Source organism: Aquarana catesbeiana, linkage group LG06, assembly GCF_042186555.1.
Source record: "Aquarana catesbeiana isolate 2022-GZ linkage group LG06, ASM4218655v1, whole genome shotgun sequence".
Lineage (NCBI taxonomy): Eukaryota > Metazoa > Chordata > Amphibia > Anura > Ranidae > Aquarana > Aquarana catesbeiana.
This window is the reverse complement of record NC_133329.1, coordinates 116222334-116242353: the sequence shown is the minus strand read 5'-3', so window position 1 is coordinate 116242353 and position 20020 is coordinate 116222334. Positions and strand designations below refer to the sequence as shown.

The window sequence follows — 20020 nt, the reverse complement described above, 5'->3', positions numbered from 1 at the left end:
TTATCAGGTGGCGTGGGAGAGGGATCTGGACTGGCGCAAATGGAGTTCACAAATCCACAAAGGTATCCCTAATGTTGCCCTGATTGAGGCAGGATACAAAGTATTTGCTAGATGGTACTTGCCAGAGCGCCTGTCCAAAATGTATCCAGGAGCTTCACCCTCCTGTTTCAGGGGTTGTGGCCAGGCTAGTAAACCACTGCACATATGGTGGACATGCCACAAGATTCGCCACTTCTGGATGATGGTTCATTCATATTTTCGGTCACACGGGTTAACATCGTCATGGACGCTAGGGTCGCTCTACTGAAAAAAACTGTGGAAATCGCACCTCGACATACCCAGGCACTGATGCATTTTATGTTCCTAGGGGCAAAAATTGCCATTGCCACATCATGGAAAAGCCCTGTTATAGACATAGCAATGATGAAACGCAAACTTACGTAGATCATGTTGAACAAAAAGATAGTGAGTGTTCCATGGGACAAGTGATCCCTTTTTGATAAAATATGGTCCCCCTGGCTTGCCTTCTTGCAGGTCCCCTAATACATAAAGCTATTTTTCTAGTCGAACGATGGGAGGTTCCCAGATGGATTTTCCATCCCCTAATTCTGCTTCCTTCTTCTCTTTTCCTCTCACTATCCTTTGTCAACCTTGGCATTGTGTTTTTGTAACCCAGATCATCCTGGGCATATTTTGGGGAATGTGGTCCCTCATATGGGACAGTTGAAATGTTTGATGGTTGCAAGTGCCTTAACTATCGCACAATATGAGTAAGACATTATTACCATCAGTACTATTTCATTGTGATTAAGCTATAGTAATGATATATATCCGTGTTCATGATCTTCATGAGCTTTACTAGTAGTTTATAATAAGCTGATGTCTTCCTTAGATACAAGTTTAGGTATTTTAGTGGTCCCTACGGCAGACCTTACCTGTGGTCGTCATCCATTTCTACCAAGCCTTTGTATGTTTCCCCGTTACATTCTTGGAGCAGACGAGGATTTGCTGCTCCATTAAATTATCTTTTTTACTCGTTTTCCAAAAACACTATTGAAACTATTGAAACAGAAAATGAAAACTGATTGGTTGCCATGCACGTCTGCTCCAGTCTTAGCAAATTCCTCTTGTTGTTATTTTGATGGTGGGCAAAGTGACAATTTCAAATTATTCTTCCTAGTTCAGCAATTAAGCTTTCTATCACTAGCCAGACTGGCGTTATCAATTAAGAGTCTGGAATGGCTTGCCATATTGAGACATTTTTCCAAAGGTAGTAGAAACCTCGGATGGTAAAGAGCTTTTTAAATTTTTTTTTATAAATGACTTGCTGGGAATAGGAGAAATATTTTTTATACTATTAATAAACTGTCAGTAAACCCAGCAGAAACAGTTCTTTTGTCAGTGTCTATTCTCCTCCATCCTCTCACTGCTGACCACTCTTCAGTCTCTGCACCTGCGTATTGGTCTCCATTGTCCTTCTCTGCTATTCTCCTATGCAAAGCCCTCTCACTGACAAAACAACTACACTCCCAATATTATGTACATGAACTGCACGCATTTACTAGTGCTTATCTGAACAGTCTTGAATAATTTCCTTTTTTTATTCCCTTTACAGAACCTGGTGCCAACCTTAATGGACATTTTATGTCAGGACACTGAAGGATTCCCCAGGAGGGCTGTGGTAAAGGTCTTCACCGATTGGCTTAAAAAAGGTCACATGGCAGAGATCCATGACACAGAGTCACTGGTGTCTCGTGTATTGGAAGTGACGCTCGGTGACTTGGATTGGGAAGTGAAGGTGAATGCGCTGGATCTGGCCAATGACTACATAACTCAGGCACTTAAAATGAGCAACTGTCAGAGCTGCCCATACACAGCAAGCTTACCTTATAACAAAAGGATGCTCCCCATAGAAGATGCTTTGTTAAGATGTGAACACGTAGCCCTCTTCCAGTTTGTACTGAGCTGTCTGTGTGACTGTGACAGACCCGTGGCACTAAAAGCCTGTGAAATTCTGCTGTCTGTAAAGCCATCCCTGTGTGAGGGGAGAGGTGTTCCCTCTGAGCTTTATAGGACAGATTGGCTAGAATGTACGCTGAAACACCTCCACAGTGCAGCCCATGCAGGTAATGGGAGCAAAGAGCTGGACACTAACTGGGTGACCAACGTCTTGGAAAGAATTGATTTGGATGGTATGAAGTGTTCCTTGTCAAAGAGTAGTGACTATCTCCAGGAATCCCCCCTGTCCCTCTTGCAGGACATCAGAGCCACTTTGTGTGGTGGAGAGGAGCAAGATGCCGACTGCTACTAAGAACGAGAAAAAGAGATAAATATATATATAGGTACATGAATTTGGGGTGCACACTAAGAGCTGGAGTGCCCATACAAACACTCCATGCGCAGCGCAGCTGATGTCACTCCTGCAGCTGCATCTACCGCACAGATAGCACAACGGCAGGGCAATTTTGTGGCTGGGTGGGTGGAGCCTGATGGGGATTCAGAGAAGCTAGTTCCCCATCAGGTCCGCTCTCCTTGTGATTGACAGCAGGCAGTGGGAGGATGCATAGTCAATACACAGCCTGTTATTAGCAATGGAATCTTCCTGTTGTCAGAGAGTGGACCTTATGGGGAACTAGTCCCTCAGCTTCCTCCATCAGGCTTTGCCCACTGTCAGTGTCACTGGTTACTAGGAGGCTGTCAGCTCTACATCCCTAACAACCAGTGAAAGGTGGGGAGGAGGTAGCGCTGGCACACATCACTTGCTGCACAGTCTATCTCTGAGCCTCAACTTACATTTGGTCCCAATTAGCTTTAGTTATGTTATCTAGGAACTGGAGGTAATACGTTTTGAATTTGGCTCTGTATTTGTGCCACAGTTGTGAAAGTGACACAATTAACAACTACCAGAATGTGCTGCAGGTGTCGGCAAAGCTACTGAAATAGGTGGCAGGGATTTTTTTTTTTTAATCTGGCAGAGGCCATATCACCTGCAGATAGGGTGTTATTGAATCCCCTCTGTTGTGCTGTACTTAAGAATTCATTGGGGGCCATTCAAATTGAATGGCCCCGCACAATGGGTAGGTGCAATGTGGTAACATGCATTGCCACAACACACAAGTGTGAATGGGCCATCATAACAAAGGGCCCTTCATTTTATTCTGTGTGCTATAAAATGATTCAGATTCTTGTCTGCGACTTACCTGTCATACTTGGCTGACTGGTTTCTATATCTGAACTTCTATTATAGATGTGAGCATCCCACACCCGCTTCCTAAGGATGGAGTGATAAAACACTACCCTTTCACACTGCGGCCACGTTAGCGGCGCTGTTTATGCGGCACGCTTTTAACCCCAAAAGAGGGGGTCAAAAACGCCCGTGTTGCAGCGCTTCCGAAGCCCTTCTTATTCCTTTCAATGGGCATGGCATTTTGGGAGAACTAAATACAACACTCCCAAACCGCCCCAAAGATGCTGCTTGCAGGACTTTTCCTAACGTCCCGCAAGTGCACCGCCCCAGTGTGAAAAGTCACACTGAAATTAATGGGAGGAGCTTTACAGGAGCTATTTCTACCGCTAAAACGCCTGAAAACTGCCCCTGTGTGAAAGAGGTTTAAAGTGTCAAAAAACTGTGTTTTATCACTCCATCCTGAAGAAGCAGGACCCTCCGCCAGTGGTTATGACCCCCATTTATATTTGAGTGATATAAAAAGCTATGGAAACTCATTAGGGTATTGTTTGGATCAGGTGCTCCTCCCTTTTGGAACGGATTTTCGTTATTATATTATAATTTTTTTATCTTATTAATAAATGGATATTGAATTTAACACAATTGTTGCCTCTTTGTTACTTTTAAAGTCTGCATTTTCTTTGCGTGATTTGGGAAGTTTCAGGAAAAAAACTTTAATTTTAAATAAGGAACATTGAAGCAAAATAAGGGTCAGTGCCCACCTGCAGCCTCACCATTGCCATCAATGCAGCCTGATTAATGCCCATCTGCAGCCTCACATGTGCCATCAATCAGTGGCGTAGCGTGGGTTGTCAGCACCCGGGGCAAGGCAAGTAATTTGCGCCCCCTAACCTGCGGACTTTTAGCACTCCCCGAGTCCCTTCAAATACAATAGTACTGACCTACCTGATTCCTATACTGACCACTACACTAACCTACTTGATTTCAACAATGACCAACCCGATTCCTTTACTGACCATTACACTGTCCACTACACTGACCACTACACTATACTGTCCACTATACTACACTGACCACTACACTACACTGACCACCACACTGTCCACTACACTACACTGTCCACCATACTGACCACTATACTACACTACACTGACCTCCATACTAAACTACACTATGCTAACCACTATACTGCACTATACTGACCACTATACTACACAGCCTACACGATATTGTCCTGCCTACAGTCAGTCTCTCTCTCGCGCCCCCCCCCCCCCCCCCCGGGCCAGTAACACGACTCGCACGAAGGAGTCTCACTCACCTTCTTGTCCTGGCCTCCATCGGTCCGGAGGAGGAGGAGAAGACAGCGGCGGCTCACATTGTTGCTTCTCTCCCCCGCGCTCTGCCTGCTGCCATGTTCAGTGTCCAGCGCACTGTGATTGGACGTATGGAGGGTCATGTGCGGAGGCGGGACTTCAGGAGCGATCGAGGACAGGCCAGCCCTACGCCTCACATGACCCCCATACGCCCAATCACAGGGCGCCAGACACTTAACATGGCGGCCAGAGCGCAGGGGACACAGGAACTTGAAATTAGGAGGAGGCAGCCAGTGACACATACTGGCGCCCCCCTAAATGTCGCACCCGGGGCCACGGCACCCCCCACGCTACGCCACTGCCATCAATGCAGCCTCATCAGTCCAAATCAATGCAGCAGCCTCGCCATTGCCATTAGTGCAGCCTCATCGATGCACATCTGCAGCCTAGAGGGGACAGGGAGGGGGGGGGGCAGGACGAGCGCCGACAGAATCCTTTATTATAGAGAGAACAGTGGTCCAATGGCAGCCCAGGAGACGGAACTTCCTATTACAAAGGCCACCAAGTAAACAGGAGATTCTCACTGTATGTAATCTGACGGCGCTCATCCCTCCCCCCTCCGCGGCAGCTAAAATTGATGTATTGGCGTATAACACGCACACGCTCTTTGCCACCATTATTTTCCAGCACTGCCTTAACCCTCTTGGGCATGGAATTCACCAGAGCTTCGCAGGTTGCTACTGGAATCCTCTTCCACTTCTCCATGATGACATCACAGAGCTGGTGGATGTTAGAGACCTTGCACTCCTCCACTTTCCGTTTGAGGATGCCCCACAGATGCTCAATAGGGTTTAGGTCTGGAGACATGCTTGGCCAGTCCATCACCTTTACCCTCAGGCTTCTTTAGCAAGGCAGTGGTCGTCTGGAGGTGTGTTTGGGGTCGTTATCATGTTAGAATACTGCCCTGTGGCCCAGTCTCCGAAGGGGGGGATCATGCTCTGCTTCAGTATGTCACAGTACATGTTGGCATTCATGGTTGCCTCAATGAACTATAGCTCCCCAGTGCCGGCAGCACTCATGCAGCCCCAGACCATGACACTCCCACAACCATGCTTGACTGTAGGCAAGATACAGTTGTCTTTGTACTCCTCACCTGGTTGCCGCCACACACGCTCGACACCATCTGAACCAAATAAGTTTATCTTGGTCTCATCAGACCACAGGGCATAGTTCCAGTAATCCATGTCCTTAGGCTGCTTGTCTTCAGCAAATTGTTTGCGGGCTTTCTTGTGCATCATCTTTAGAAGAGGCTTCCTTCTGGGACGAAAGCCATGCAGACCATTTTGATGCAGTGTATGGTGTGAGCACTGACAGGCTGAACCCACCACCCCTTCAACCTCTGCAGCAATGCTGGCAGCACTCATATGTCTATTTCCCAAAGACAACCTCTGGATATGATGCTGAGCACGTGCACTCAACTTCTTTGGTCGACCATGGTTGTTCTGATTGGAACGTGTCCTGTTAAACCGCTGTGTGGTCTTGGCCACCGTGCTACAGCTCAGTTTCAGGGTCTTGGCAATCTTCTTATAGCCTAGGCCATCTTTATGTAGAGCAACAATTCTTTTTTAAGCTCCTCAGAGAGTTCTTTGCCATGAGGTGCCATGTTGAACTACCAGTTACCAGTATGAGAGAGTGAAAGCGATAACACGAAATTTAACACACCTGCTCCCCATTCACACCTGAGACCTTTGTTACACTAACGAGTCACATGACACCGGGGAGGGAAAATGGCTAACTGAGCCCAATTTGGACATTTTCACTTAGGGGTGTTGTCACATGAAAAGATGGAAGAAAATATTTATAAAAATGTGAGGGGTGTACTATATGATATACAGCACAGTGTACAGAGAAGATTTTGCATTGGATATCACTGCCAGCAAGATCCTCAGTCACATCACATGCTCCATATGCACGAGTTCGGAATGGGGGATATTGATGGGCCACAGTCAGCTGAAGGGACACACACTACTCCATGGACAATTAAATCCTTTGGGCTGCCATAGTGTCATCTGGTTTCCCTGTTGGGACATGTAGTTGTAGGAGCTCAGATTGAAATAAATGTGTGTATAGCCCAAACTTCTCATTTCTGGAAGGGGCACACGCCCAGGATGATGTAATTCTGCCATCGGCCAATAGAGAGGCCAAAACCCAGCGCCCAGAAATAGGCCAGGGAGAAGATGACATTGGCGAGAATGAAGAGGTGAGTATTTCTTGGAGTTTAGGAAGCACACGTCCTCCTGCATTTAAGCAAAAGGAACTGGTCTGGGAAGTATAAAAAAACTGTATATTTTCTAGATCAGTGGTTCTCAACCTTCCTAGTGCCGTGACCCCTTGATAAAATTTCCCAAGTTGTGGGGACCCTTAACAGTAAAATTATTTTCGTTGTGTGGGTTGTCAGCACCCAAGGCAAGACAAGTAATTTGCGCCCCTGACCCATGGACATTTAGCGCTTCCTGAGTCCCTTCCACTCGTACAGTATTAAAACCCCTTATGGTACATTTTAGGATGTACCAGTCTTTCTCTTTGTTCTCCTTTTATCTCTCTCTATCCTAATTTCTTGTTTTTTTTTTCCCCATCCCTCTCTCTAGCCATCTTTCTTGTTCTTTCTCTTATTCTTCCCTCTCCCTTTTTCTTTGTTCTTCCCCCTCTTTTCCTCTCCCTTTAATGGGGGGGGGGGGGGGTAATGGGATGAGTGGCAGTGCTGGCGGGGAGTTGGGATGAGTGGCAGTGCCAGTGCTGGTGGGGGATGGGATCAGTGGCAGTGCTGGGGGAGTTCTGATCAGCCAACTTAGGTGCTCTTGATGCAGGTCATCTGCTGATCTGAGAACTGTAGTGGGGACTTTTAATGGCAACACTATTCACAGGTAGTGTTACCGACTTTGTGGTGTCTCGTAGCAGTGACATCTATGCGGAAATCAGGAGATAGGGTCCTGCTGGGCGGCCGCGAAAAGGCTGGGAGAGCTTCAGGAACAGCCCAGGATCTGGTGACCCCTGGCAAATCATCATTCGACCCCCAGGTTGAGAACCACTGTTCTAGATCCATTTCTCCTGCATCTAGATATACTTGTGTCTACACGCATTCAACTGCAGAAAGCCAGGCTAAATGGTCCCGGGATGCACAAATATGTTGTTTTATCTAAACGCAGCTACATTGTCTCCATCCCGTCTCTGTAGTGACCTGTATATGAAAACCTTCACCTCCCCTATCCTGCCCATTAAGCCCCTCATCTCCATTTTCCCATTGTGTGTGACCTAATGACCTACATTAACCCCTTCAACTCATCTTCCCTCTATGTAGGACCTGTACATTTAATACATCTTATGCACCATTATCAAGCTCCATGTTCTTACTAATGTAATACCAGCACTTTTCTTCATATTCAGAACAATTTTTAAAAATTAGATCACTTTCTGGTGTTTACTTTTCAAAGAGGGGTCATTTAATTATATATTTTATAACAGAAGGTAAGGTAAACATCTGTTCCTTTTTCTTTATCTAGTAAAAACCCAGTAGCTTTTAAGGCCTCATTCACACATCCCTTCACCCGTGTGAAGGGCTGTATTTGTCCATATGGGATGCTCAGATGTTCTTTGTATCTACACGAAGGCAGTCCCATTCATGTCTTTGGCCTCATTCACATGGATGTACTACAGCTTACACCCGTACGAGGTCCAGCTTTCCAAAACGGTGTGCCTTTGAGGCCATGCACCTGAACTGATGTTAGATTAGGAGAAGCAGCTATGTCCATGCAGCCACTCCATCCCAACAGACATCAATGGGACTGCCTGCATGGGGATGTCCAGAACATCTGTGCATCTCTGTGCAGGTAAACATGGCTCTCGCATGGTATCTATGCAATGCAGGTCTCTGAACTGTCAAGGGACACCTGTGCATCCCCATGTGGGTTAGCAAACACGGCCATGCACTGTAGAGGCCTATTGAGATGCAGCGATTGCACAGAAACAGCAGCTGATCCACAAACTCACAGGGATTGAATAACTAATGGAAAATAAACGGTGCACTTTGCAAGTGCATATGCTCCAGAGCTTCGTATATGTGGTTTTTTTTTTGTTTTTTTTTTCTTGTATGTGACTCTTTGTAAAGTGAAGTTTTAGTTCATTTACTAAGCTCTAGAACAAATGCACTTGTACAGTCTATTTGCCACTAGTAAATCAACCCCACACTGTCTGCATTCAAGGACATGCACCCACATGGATGTCCCCATGTGGGTAAAGACGGCACTTCACATGGGTTTGTACATAGGTACACCCGTGTGAATGAGGGCTAATTACCTCCAAAACAAAAACTAGATTGATCTAAAAAAATGATATAAAATTCATTGGGTACAGCTTTGCACACCTAAGTAATTGTCAGTAAACTATCACAGCACTAAAAATTGAAAATTGGCTTAGTAATGAAGGAGTATCTACCAGCTAGTACTCAAGTGATTAAAAGGAAAAATGTTTCCCACCTTGCATTCATTATGAATGGTTTTCAAAAGTTCACTGGAACGACCCACTTCAATGTCTGCAGAACAGAACGGGTACAAATATACCAGAACTTGAATTCATCAGATGAATTCATACTGTAATGTTACATCGCTGGCAAGAAGTGTGTGTAGAAATGAGTGATCATCCTCGTTAATGACCCAAATCTGAATAAAATGATTTGCTCCATAATAAATCTTGGCCTGACTTTGCTGTGAATAATTTATTAATGCCACTGATGTCACCATATGACATCACTAATATATATAATAAAAACTCTTTACACAGCAATAAGGTATTTATCCGAGGAATAAAAGGATAAGTTTACTACAAAACGCCTGAACATGGAGGAACTAACATGAACAAGTTCTGCTGTTCAGTTCCGAATAAAGACGGCTGCATTAGAGTGGCAATGGTAGAGAATCAAAACTATAAAATATAATAAACTAAATCAAATGGCTTTGTTAAATGTAATCATAATCACTCTGGAATTAGTAAACAGGTAATAACAGCAGCAAATACACCAAGAGATGTACTCGCCTATCTAGAAAGTTTTTGAATTAATTGGGAAACTTGTGACTGTTCTACATACCTCAAATATTTGTACAACATGAACAGTTCTGTCCATTGCACACGGCTGTCTATCCGTGAGATGATTTGCTCACAGCACTTCACTAAATAGGCAGTTAAATGTATTATTTGGAAATGGATGTCTTAAGTCGACCCTGCTGCAATAAAAAAATCTCACTACAAAATAAGGATATACATACACTCACCTTCTCCAGTGCTTGGGCCACTAAAGACTGGCCCCCTAGGACTGCTAATAATAATGATATGAGGTCAGAGGGAGTCCTCGAGAGCGATGAGAACTTTGCAGACTGACACTTCCAGGAGTATTGTTTTCCCAGCGCACTTCGGGGGCCAATTCTGAGACTGCCATGGTGTTCAGCAGTGACGTATTAACTGTCTTTAGGTTGTCTTGACAAGCTCTCTGTAAGTATATCAATAGTCAGGGGCTACACAGCAATCAGCAACTGTTGATACAATTCCGTTAGGAGTACCGTATTATTTTCAGTGTCAGGGTCAAGGGTATATAATGTACAACATATGGTATATAGTGCAGGAGTCAGGTGTATATAATGTACAGCAGGGGTAGGCAACAATTAGCTCTCCAGCTGTTGTGGAACTACATTTCCCATGAGGCATTGCAAGGCTGGCAGTTACAATTACTCCCAGAGGCATGATGGGACTTGTAGTTCTGCAAAAGCTGGAGGGCCCCAGGTTGCCTACCCCTGATGTACAGTGTGCAAAGATCAGGAGTAAATATATTGACTGCAGGGGTCAGGAGTATGTAACATGCAGTCCTGCAGAAAGCTCATGAAACGTACAGTATATAACATGCAATAGCAAGGTATATGTACAATACAGTAGAGAGGACAGTGGACAGTGTGCATGTGTCTGTGTACAAGTGTCTGTATGCGTATGTGTATGTGTCTGTGTGTGTGTGTGTGTGTGTTACTTTTAATCCTGACCCCCCCCTCCCCATTCCTGTACCATCAGAACTGCTTTTGTAGGGCTTGTTTGTGATAGCAGCAAGGACTGCTGCATCTCTAAAAAGCAATCCATGCACAGATCGCTTTTCAGAAGCATTTGACAGGCGCTAAAGAGGCATTATGTTGCCTCCTCACCACCTGTTTTAATGCAGCATCATTACACCGCAACCATGCAATGCACACAGTTGCGGGATAGTTGCAGTGCAGCCCCATTCACCCTGGGTATACCTCCAGCTGCAGCCACAGCATGTGTACTCCCCCAGCTGCTGCCTCTCTCCAGAAAAGTTGGGGGTGGTAAAAACAGCTCAACCATGTGATTTTACCGCCCTTCTAACCTAACATGTGAACAAGCCCTTGGTTCACATCTGTGTGGCTGCGTGTAGGGCAGCCCATTAATTTCAATGGGTTTTCCTACCCACAAAAATGCAGGGAAAGAAGTCGCCGACCTTTTTTTTTTAAACTGCACTGCACCAAAAGCACCCCACATTTTCCAAGGTTTGGGGTACCTTTAAGAATTAATTGCCCCCCTAAAGAGCAGAGCATTTGTGTGTGTGTCAGGAACGAGCACAATTTTGCACGTGTTCCGCGACACACAGTAACATGAACCAAGCCTTGGACTGGGGTGCCTCAAGACTGAAAATATGTTTTAAGGGTGCCCCGACTAGAAAAAGGTTGAGAAACACTGCTGTATACTATACTTTGCAGCTTGCTTTTGGTCCTGAAGGCAGGAGGGACAAGAATCATTGGTGGGGGATCCCAGAAGAGGAGAATCAGGGCTGCTCTGTGCAAAACCATTACACAGAACAGGTAAGTATAACATGTTTGTCGTTTTAAAAAAAATACTTTAAAGACTCTGCAGGGAAGATGGAGGCCAAAAGATTGGAGGTAATATAAGGCATTACATTTAAAGTAAACTAGTATTGTGCATTATATTTAAGACCTTCAGCTCTGGAAGGATTTACACCTCTTAATGACCAGGCCATTTGTTTTGCGATACGGCGCTGTGTCGCTTTAACTGACAATTGCACACATTGTACCCAAACAAAATGTATGTCCTTTTTTCCCCACAAATAGAGATTTATTTCTTTTGGTGGTATTTGATCACCTCTGCGTTTTTGATTTTTGCATTAAAAACAAAAAAAGAGCAAACATTTTTTTTAACTTTTTGCTATAATAAATATTCAAAAAAAAAAGATGCCTAGCCTGCCTGTGTACCATCTCAGCTCCCATGCTTTACTACATGGACCCACTTTCGGTGACTGTTGCCACACTCAAACTTTATGGTTAGCCAGTAAGTATGGGTAGATGTTACATCATTTCCCCTCTACAATTTTGTATTCCCATACTCAGTCTGACTTAGTATTGATACCTTATATTTCATATTTTTTAGATACCCTAGCAGCATCTGCTCCTCATGAGTGGTAATTAATCATGAAACACGTCAAGCTACGGATGCTATACCAATGCGTTTTGTACTTAGAGCCATATTTAGATATGTATCATTTTATGCTTGACCAATGCCTATCAGATATCTCTTTTTATCATGTTCCCACCCATCCATGATTTTAGAAATAGATCTGTGAGCTACCATTAATACTATGCCTTTGCATTGATGTGTATTTTCATGCTGTATGGAATTGACATCATATTTATGTGTATGTGTGTACCAGTTTCGACCTATTTATGGTTATATGAAATAAATCTGTTTACTAAAATTACAGTTTGTTACTCATTTATATTTTGCATGTTTCATTTAAAGTCCCGAACCCTCTCTTGTTTTATAAACAAAAAAAAAGCAACAATATTTTTTACTTTTTGCTATAATAAATATTAAAAAAAAAAGTAAAAAAACAAAATTTCTTCATTAGTTTAGGCCAACATGTATTCTTCTACATATTTTTGGTAATATTTTGCGCATAAGTTATAGCGTCTACAAAATAGGGGAAAGATTTGGGGCATTTTTATTATTATTATTTTTTTTTTTTTTACTAGTAATGGCGGTGATCAGCAATTTTTAGTGGGACTGCGACATTGCGGCAGGCAGATCGGACACTTTTTTGGGGCCATTGACATTTATACAGCGATCAGTGCTGTAAAAATGCACTGATTACTGTATAAATGACACTGGCAGGGTGGGGGTTAACATCAGAGGGCGATCAACGGGGTTAAGAGGTGATTCTAACTGTGGAGGGAGTGGACTGACTGGGAGTATAGAGAAATCGCTTTTCTTAATCACTAGGAACAGACGATCTGTCTCTCCTCCCCTGACAGAACGGGAATCTGTTTGTTTACATTGATAGATCCCCGTTCTGCCTCTCTGTGGAGCAATGGCAGGTGGCCGGCGGATATTGCGGCTATTAAGAGCTGTGAGCGAAAGTGACATTTTGACATCGCTTCCGCCCTGCAATGGTATGGAGCCAGGCGGGGGCCATCTTCCCCTCACTCAGCTCCATACCACAGACCGAGAAGGGCTCCAGTAAGCGGCGGAGGGGACCGGAGCAGGGCGGGAGGGGTGGCTCCGCCACAGAGACCACTTTTATCTGAAAGCCGACCGCCCACTGAAGGATAGGATACTGGGGTTATGGCAGGTAGCTGCTGCCATAACAACGACAACCCTCTTCAAACAGCTGACGTATTACAACGGCGGGCGGTCGCCAAGTGGTTAAAATAGCTTTAAAGTAGAACTCAACCCTCCTATGTGCTGAGGATGGTGACATATTAGCCTCTATTAAAATTTGCAGTTGCCATGCTGCTGCGCAGCTGACTGGCTATGACATCAGCCATTTGACAACTTGAAAGTTTAAAAAAAACTGACATAAGCACACCGGCAACTGTGACAATTATCATCAATGACGTACCTAGAAAATAGTAATACACTGGACATGCAATGTAGGCAGGAAGCAGAATGTAACTGTAAAAAACTGCAGAAAGAAAAGTTGATGTTTGATGAAGGATTTAATAACCTGTATCTAACAATTCTAACTTGAACTTTCTTATGTTTTTTTTCTATTTTGATAAACCCATATTGTAATTTATGCTCCTAGAAGACCTGATGGTGCTCCCTGCATGTTGGACCTCTCTATGTCACCAGGCTGTGAAAAAGTCCCACACATGTGGTATCGCCATACTCGGGAGGAGTAGCAGAATGTATTTTGGTGTGTAATTGGAAATATGCATATGCTGTGTGTGAGAAATAACTTATTATGACAATTGTGTGTGTAAAAAAAAAAAAAAAAAATAATAATAATAATAATTTCTTAATTTTCCCAAGAATTGTGGGAAAAAAATTACAACTACAAAAAACTCGCCATGCCTCTTACTAAATACCTTGGACTGTCCACTTTTCAAAAAGGGGTCATTTTGTCATTTCCTGACATTTCAGGGCCTTAAGAAATGCGAGTACAGTACATCAGGTGTAATCAATTTTTAATGATTGGCACCATAGCTTGTAGACTCTAAGACGGTTTTCACACCAAGCCGCCCATAGCGTCGTTGGTAAAATGCTGCTACTTTAAGCAGCGTTTTACCGTCGGATTTGCGGCACATTTTGCCCGCTAGCGGGCGTCGTGTCGTGTTTACTGTGTTTTATTGTTACCCATTTTTTTGTTTTCAGGTACGGCATTCAGCTGCAAAGCTGATTTATTTATCTTGACAGCAACAGCGTTTGCTCCCACTGTACATAAAGCCGTGACTCCAGCGCTGTCGGAGGTGATTTCACCACCACAGTTAAAAAAAAAAAAAAGAAGAGCATATATGCCGAAGCATGAGGGCAGCAGGGGCGGAGGAGCGATTTGCTTCTACCTTTTGCGGGAGGATGCCCCCATGCTTCGGCATATATATATATTTTAGGCACAGGTTTTGTTAAAAAATGTTTTATTTTTTACTATTTTTTTAATGTATTTGCTTTGCAGGTATGGTAAGTCTTACTGTTATACTGCAATGTTACTTTGTTTTATTGTTAACCATCATTTGCTTAGCAGGTACGCCATTCAGTTGCAGCACGGATTTATTTATCTTGACAGCAACAGCGTTTTCTCCCACGATACATAAAGCCGTGATCCCAGTGCTGTAGGAGGTGATTTCACCACCACAGTTAAAAAAAAGAGCATATATGCCGAAGCATGGGGGCAGCAGGGGCGGAGGAGCGATTTGCTCCTACCTTTTGGGACGGATGCCCCCATGCTTCGGCATATATAAACGGTTCATGTATGCCCATCATTAGAAGTGGGTGGATGAAGGGAGGTATTCTAATGGTGGGCATACCCACCGATCAATCTCTTTTTTTCGTTCAGCCCACAGGCTGCATGAAAAAAAAGTTTACAATATATGCCCAACAAGAACCAGCAACGTACTGGTATGTTGCTGGACTTTGAGTGGTTATACCAGAATGATGCCTGCAGGTTTAGGTATCATCTTGGTATCATTCTTTTCAGCCAGCGGTCGGCTTTCATGTAAAAGCAATCCTAGCAGCTAATTAGCCTCTAGACTGCTTTTACAAGCAGTGGGAGGGAATGCCTCCCCCCCCACCGTCTTCCATGTTTTTCTCTGGCTCTCCTGTCCCAACAGGAAACCTGAGAATGCAGCCGGTGATTCGGCCGGATGACCATAGAGCTGATCAGAGACCAGAATGGCTCCAAACATCTCTATGGCCTAAGAAACCGGAAGCTACGAGCATTTTATGACTTAGATTTCGCCTGATGTAAACAGCGCCATTGGGAAATTGGGAAAGCATTTTATCACACCGATCTTGGTGTGGTCAGATGCTTTGAGGGCAGAGGAGAGATCTAGGTTCTAATAGACCCCAATTTTTTCAAAAAAGAGAACCTGTCACTACCTATTGCTATCATAGGGGATATTTACATTCCCTGAGATGACAATAAAAATGATTTAAAAAAAAAAAAATGAAAGGAACAGTTTAAAAATAAGATAAAAAAGAAAAAAAATAATAAAGAAAAAAAAAAAAAGAACCCCTGCCCCCCCTGCTCTCGCGCAAAGGCGAACGCAAGCGTCGGTCTGGCGTCAAATGTAAACAGCAATTGCACCATGCATGTGAGGTATTACCGCGAAGGTCAGATCGAGGGCAGTAATTTTAGCAGTAGACTTCCTCTGTAAATCTAAAGTGGTAACCTGTAAAGGCTTTTAAAAATGTATTTAGTTTGTCGCCACTGCACGTTTGTGCGCAATTTTAAAGCATGTCGTGTTTGGTATCCATGTACTCGGCCTAAGATCATCTTTTTTATTTCATCAAACATTTGGGCAATATAGTGCGTTTTAGTGCATTAAAATTTAAAAAAGTGTTTTTTCCCAAAAAAATGCATTTGAAAAATCACTGCACAAATACTGTGTGAAAAAAAAAATGAAACTCCCACCATTTTAATCTGTAGGGCATTTGCTTAAAAAAGTACTAGTTACTTACCGGTAACTGTCTTTCTGGGAAATCTTCCAGGACGGCACACCTGAGAGATGAGAGGCTCCTCCCCACAGGAAACACAATCAATCAACCGCTGTTTTAAGTCCACACCCTTCCCCCTGATCCTCAGTTTGTAGAGAAGTAACTCCTGAACCTGGTTCACAAGGGAAATCATTCCTCATAGGCACTCACCTTCTAGTGTTCTAAAATTTTCCCTCCTCCAACGGGTGGGAAGTAGGCCTGCCGTCCTGGAAGATTTCCCAGAAAGACAGTTACCGGTAAGTAACTAGTACTTTTCTCAAGTCATCTTCCAGGACGGCACACCTGAGAGGATAATCAAGTACCTCAGGCCTACCTTAGGGTGGGACCACTGCAAGACTCTTGGCGAACCTCGGTTCTGCAGTAAGCTTTACCTTTACTCCATATGCTTGATGAAGGTATCTTAGCTGGATCATGCGGCTGATCTGCCGGTCTACTCCACCGGTGTCCCTGCCTTCTCTGTTTCGGATGCAGGATCTAGGTGGAGTGGGCTCTTAAAGATGGAATCAGAAAACATGTTAAACTTGTAGGTTATCAATGTTGCCTGTCACACATCTACCAACAATGGCCTATTCTGCCTATAGGTGCTGTTTAGAACCACTAAAAAGATTAATCGGAGACCTGTGTTGTAAGACAAGGACACTACATTGATCCATAAGGGGGCCTGTCTTAACACAACCCTGTCCAGGGAAATAAAACTGCCAAAAAAGGGGGGCCCCTAACAGACAACCCCTTTTTGTTCATTTTTAGCTTTACGTCAGCAAAGACTGAAGGGAAACCTACTTAAGGGAAATAGATTAACAAAAACTTAATCCCTGGGTTTAAGGCATGCCCAATCTATAGTTTTACTTACGCCTGAGAGCCTACTCAGGAGATTAACATCTATAGCAGGAGAAGAACACTCATATTGCTACATCTAGTTTTGCTAGAAGGGCAAAATGAAGGCCATGCACCGAGCTGTAACCTATTTGGTTGGGTATACATGTTTATACTTCATCTTCAGGCCATAAAACTCCTCTGAACCGAACTTCCTAAGTTCTTATTAAACAGGGCGATTCATTATCGCCTTCCTCCAGTGACCCATAACTCTACTGGGCTTCAACCCTAGGAAATGGCTCTGGCATCCCTGAATGTAAGGGGTCGAGGCTTTCTGACATGTGACATCTGCACCAGAACTCCTGGCCCTTTCACGGAAGAGAAGGCTGAAATACAAAAAAGGTGATACATGTATTATTAATATTACAAATAAAAAAAATCATAGATTGTGGACATAGCACAATAGATTTAGACAGAAAGGACACAAGCAAAGACATCAATGTTGTGTATCTGAGTGTGACTAGCTAAACCAAAATATCAAATATGGGAAGAGACCCAAATCTGAACCTCACAGTCTGGTTTTCTGATGTGCGGCCAATATGTAAGCATTAAGACACAAACACACCTTAAATGCTGCGCATTTCTGAAGTGCAGCTAGCTAGGTCATAACTGGTAAATACAGAAAGGACGGGAACCCCCTTTTACAGTGGCGTTTTACTGATGTACAGCAAAACAAGGCTATAAAGAGAAGACAGAAAGACCCAAACTTCTATGTTGCGTATTTATGACGAACCACCAAGTACAGTTATAAGACAATCCTTCCTGTTATGCAGTTCTGTAGTGCAGTTACATAGAACCAACAGAGAAAGAACACAAGCAACCTACAGCATTGTGTTTTTCTGAAGTGCCATAAGGTAAGGCAATATGAAACAAAGCACCAACAAGCTTCAAAGTTGAGTACTTCTGCTGTGCAGCAACATAAAAACAAACAAACAACAGACAGCCTTTACAGCTGCGATCTTTCTGGTCTACTGCAAAATAAGGCAATAACTCCACAATGAGTATTCCTGCAGCATTGCAAAACCTGAACCAGAAGGGACAGATAAGCTTAGGGTTCCCACACCCGTGCGACCCAACCTGCCACTTGGGACTGCAAGACGCATGAGAAGTCATACTATGGCTTCCAAAGGGTATCATTCGTGACTGTGCGACTCCAGGTCGCAGCGTATCCAGCAGTCCCTGCTTACGGAACCACAGACCTCAAGATTACACAGGTCACAGGAAAAGCAGTTTTCGGGTCGAACAAGGGGTCCCCATGCTGTGGCTCCCTGGAGGAGTGCATCCAACAACCCCCTACTGTGTATACCTAAGAAACAGCAAGGAAGATCAATGAGAAACACCACTTACTGCTGTGCCTTTCTGATATACGGACGATAAGTCAGTAAATATAGGACATACAGGACACAAACAATGTTCAATCTTTGTGTATGTCTGATGTGTAGCATATACCAATACTGAGCAGAGATGTCATTACCCTCAATGTGTCTCTCTGCTGAGCAGCAAAAACAAATCAGAAAAAGACAAACAACCTTCACTGTTGTGTCCTTTCTGATATGCAGCCAATAAGGCAGTAAACCTTCAATTTTGTATGTGTCTGATGTGCAACAACAATCTTGAATAGAGATAGCACATCCATATTCAAGTGATTTGGCATGTGACTCAACATGTCAAATCGCATGCCTAAAATTGGCAGCCATTGCCGTTAATAGCACTGTCTGAATCAGCCCGGGCCACTTTGTGGTGCTGCACTGATTACCAATGGCAGTATGTGTACTACCCCTGGCACAGGTTCAATTTTGTATTTTCCAACAAAATCAGGACCACCCGTCATCACTGCTGCCTTTCTGATAAGCAACCAATAAGGCAGTAATACAGGACCCACAGACAAACTTCAATCGTGTATATCTCTAATGTGCAACAATCTAACAATTCTGAATAGAGATAGCACATCCATATTGAAGCGATTTGGCATGCGACTCACATGTCAAATCGCATGCCTAAAATCGGCAGCTATTGCCGTTAATAGCACTGTCTGAATCAGCACGACGCCACCTTGTGGTGCTGTACCGATTACCAAAGGCAGTATATGTACTACCCCTGCCATCAATCTTTCCTGCTGCCTTTCTGATAAGCAACCAATAAGGCAGTAATACAGGACACAAAAACCCCACAGACAGACCCCAATCTTGTGTAGGTCTGATGTGCAGCAATATAACAATTATGAGCAAAAATGTCATCACCAGACTCAGTGATGTGCGTTTGTGGCGTGCGGCACAAAACCAGAAAGTACAGACCACCTTCCCTATTGTATTTTCTGATCTGTAGCCAAACAAAGCAGTACCTTTAGGATATAAAGGACACCCAACAAGCTTCAGCAGAGAGGTCACAAATCTCAATGTGTACTTTAGTTGTGCCACCAAACACCCCAGCAAGGACAAACCTTCACTACTGAGGTCTACTGGTGAGCAGCCAAGAAGGAGTCATGGTGTATCTCTTTATGAAATAACCAAACAGGAGCAAATTATTTCATAGGCATAGCCTGGGCTGTAGATACTAATCCTTCACCACCAGTGAAGGAACCAATCCTAAAATGGTTGGACACCTTACTATAGTAGCTGTTGTCCTACCTTACCTCCATAGATTGAGCAAACGCTAGCCAGCTCATACACGGGTGGAGCTGATCAGTAACTAAAGTCTCAATGAGCCCAGCCCTAGAGACCAATATAAGACCTCTAAAAAGGGTGGTTACCAATTTAGCCTGGAGGTAAATAGCCACCTGCAGCCCTTAAAGAAGCAATCATATAGCCATCTAGCTCTTGCATATGTTTGCACAGAAAATCCTTAATCAAAGGATATAGGAAAAACGATTTATGGTAAATCGCTTTTAGATCTGTCACTGAGTGGACTGTAGCCCAAACCAACAAAAAGGTTTTTCTTACCCCCTGCATTAAAATATAAACCACAATGTAAGAGTGGAGTGGGAGGTTGGAGCTTATGAAAAGTTACCCATAGCAAGCAACCCCCAAAAGGAGGATCTGTCACAAGGGAACCCCTACTGTGCCACACAGAAGCTTGGTCCCTGCCACATTGTTGA

The 20020-nt window shown here is 43.8% G+C and overlaps 1 protein-coding gene across 1 annotated transcript in view; it reads left to right on the top strand.

The window, feature by feature from the left end:
- The window catches only part of BRAT1 (BRCA1 associated ATM activator 1), a 49020-nt gene extending 45191 nt beyond the window's left edge, over positions 1–3829 (top strand). The window contains exon 14 of the mRNA XM_073636706.1: positions 1616–3829. Within this exon, the coding sequence (XP_073492807.1) occupies positions 1616–2311 (696 nt within the window). The 3' untranslated portion in view covers positions 2312–3829. The remainder of the gene's footprint in view (positions 1–1615) is intronic.
- Positions 3830–20020: the final 16191 nt, after the last annotated feature.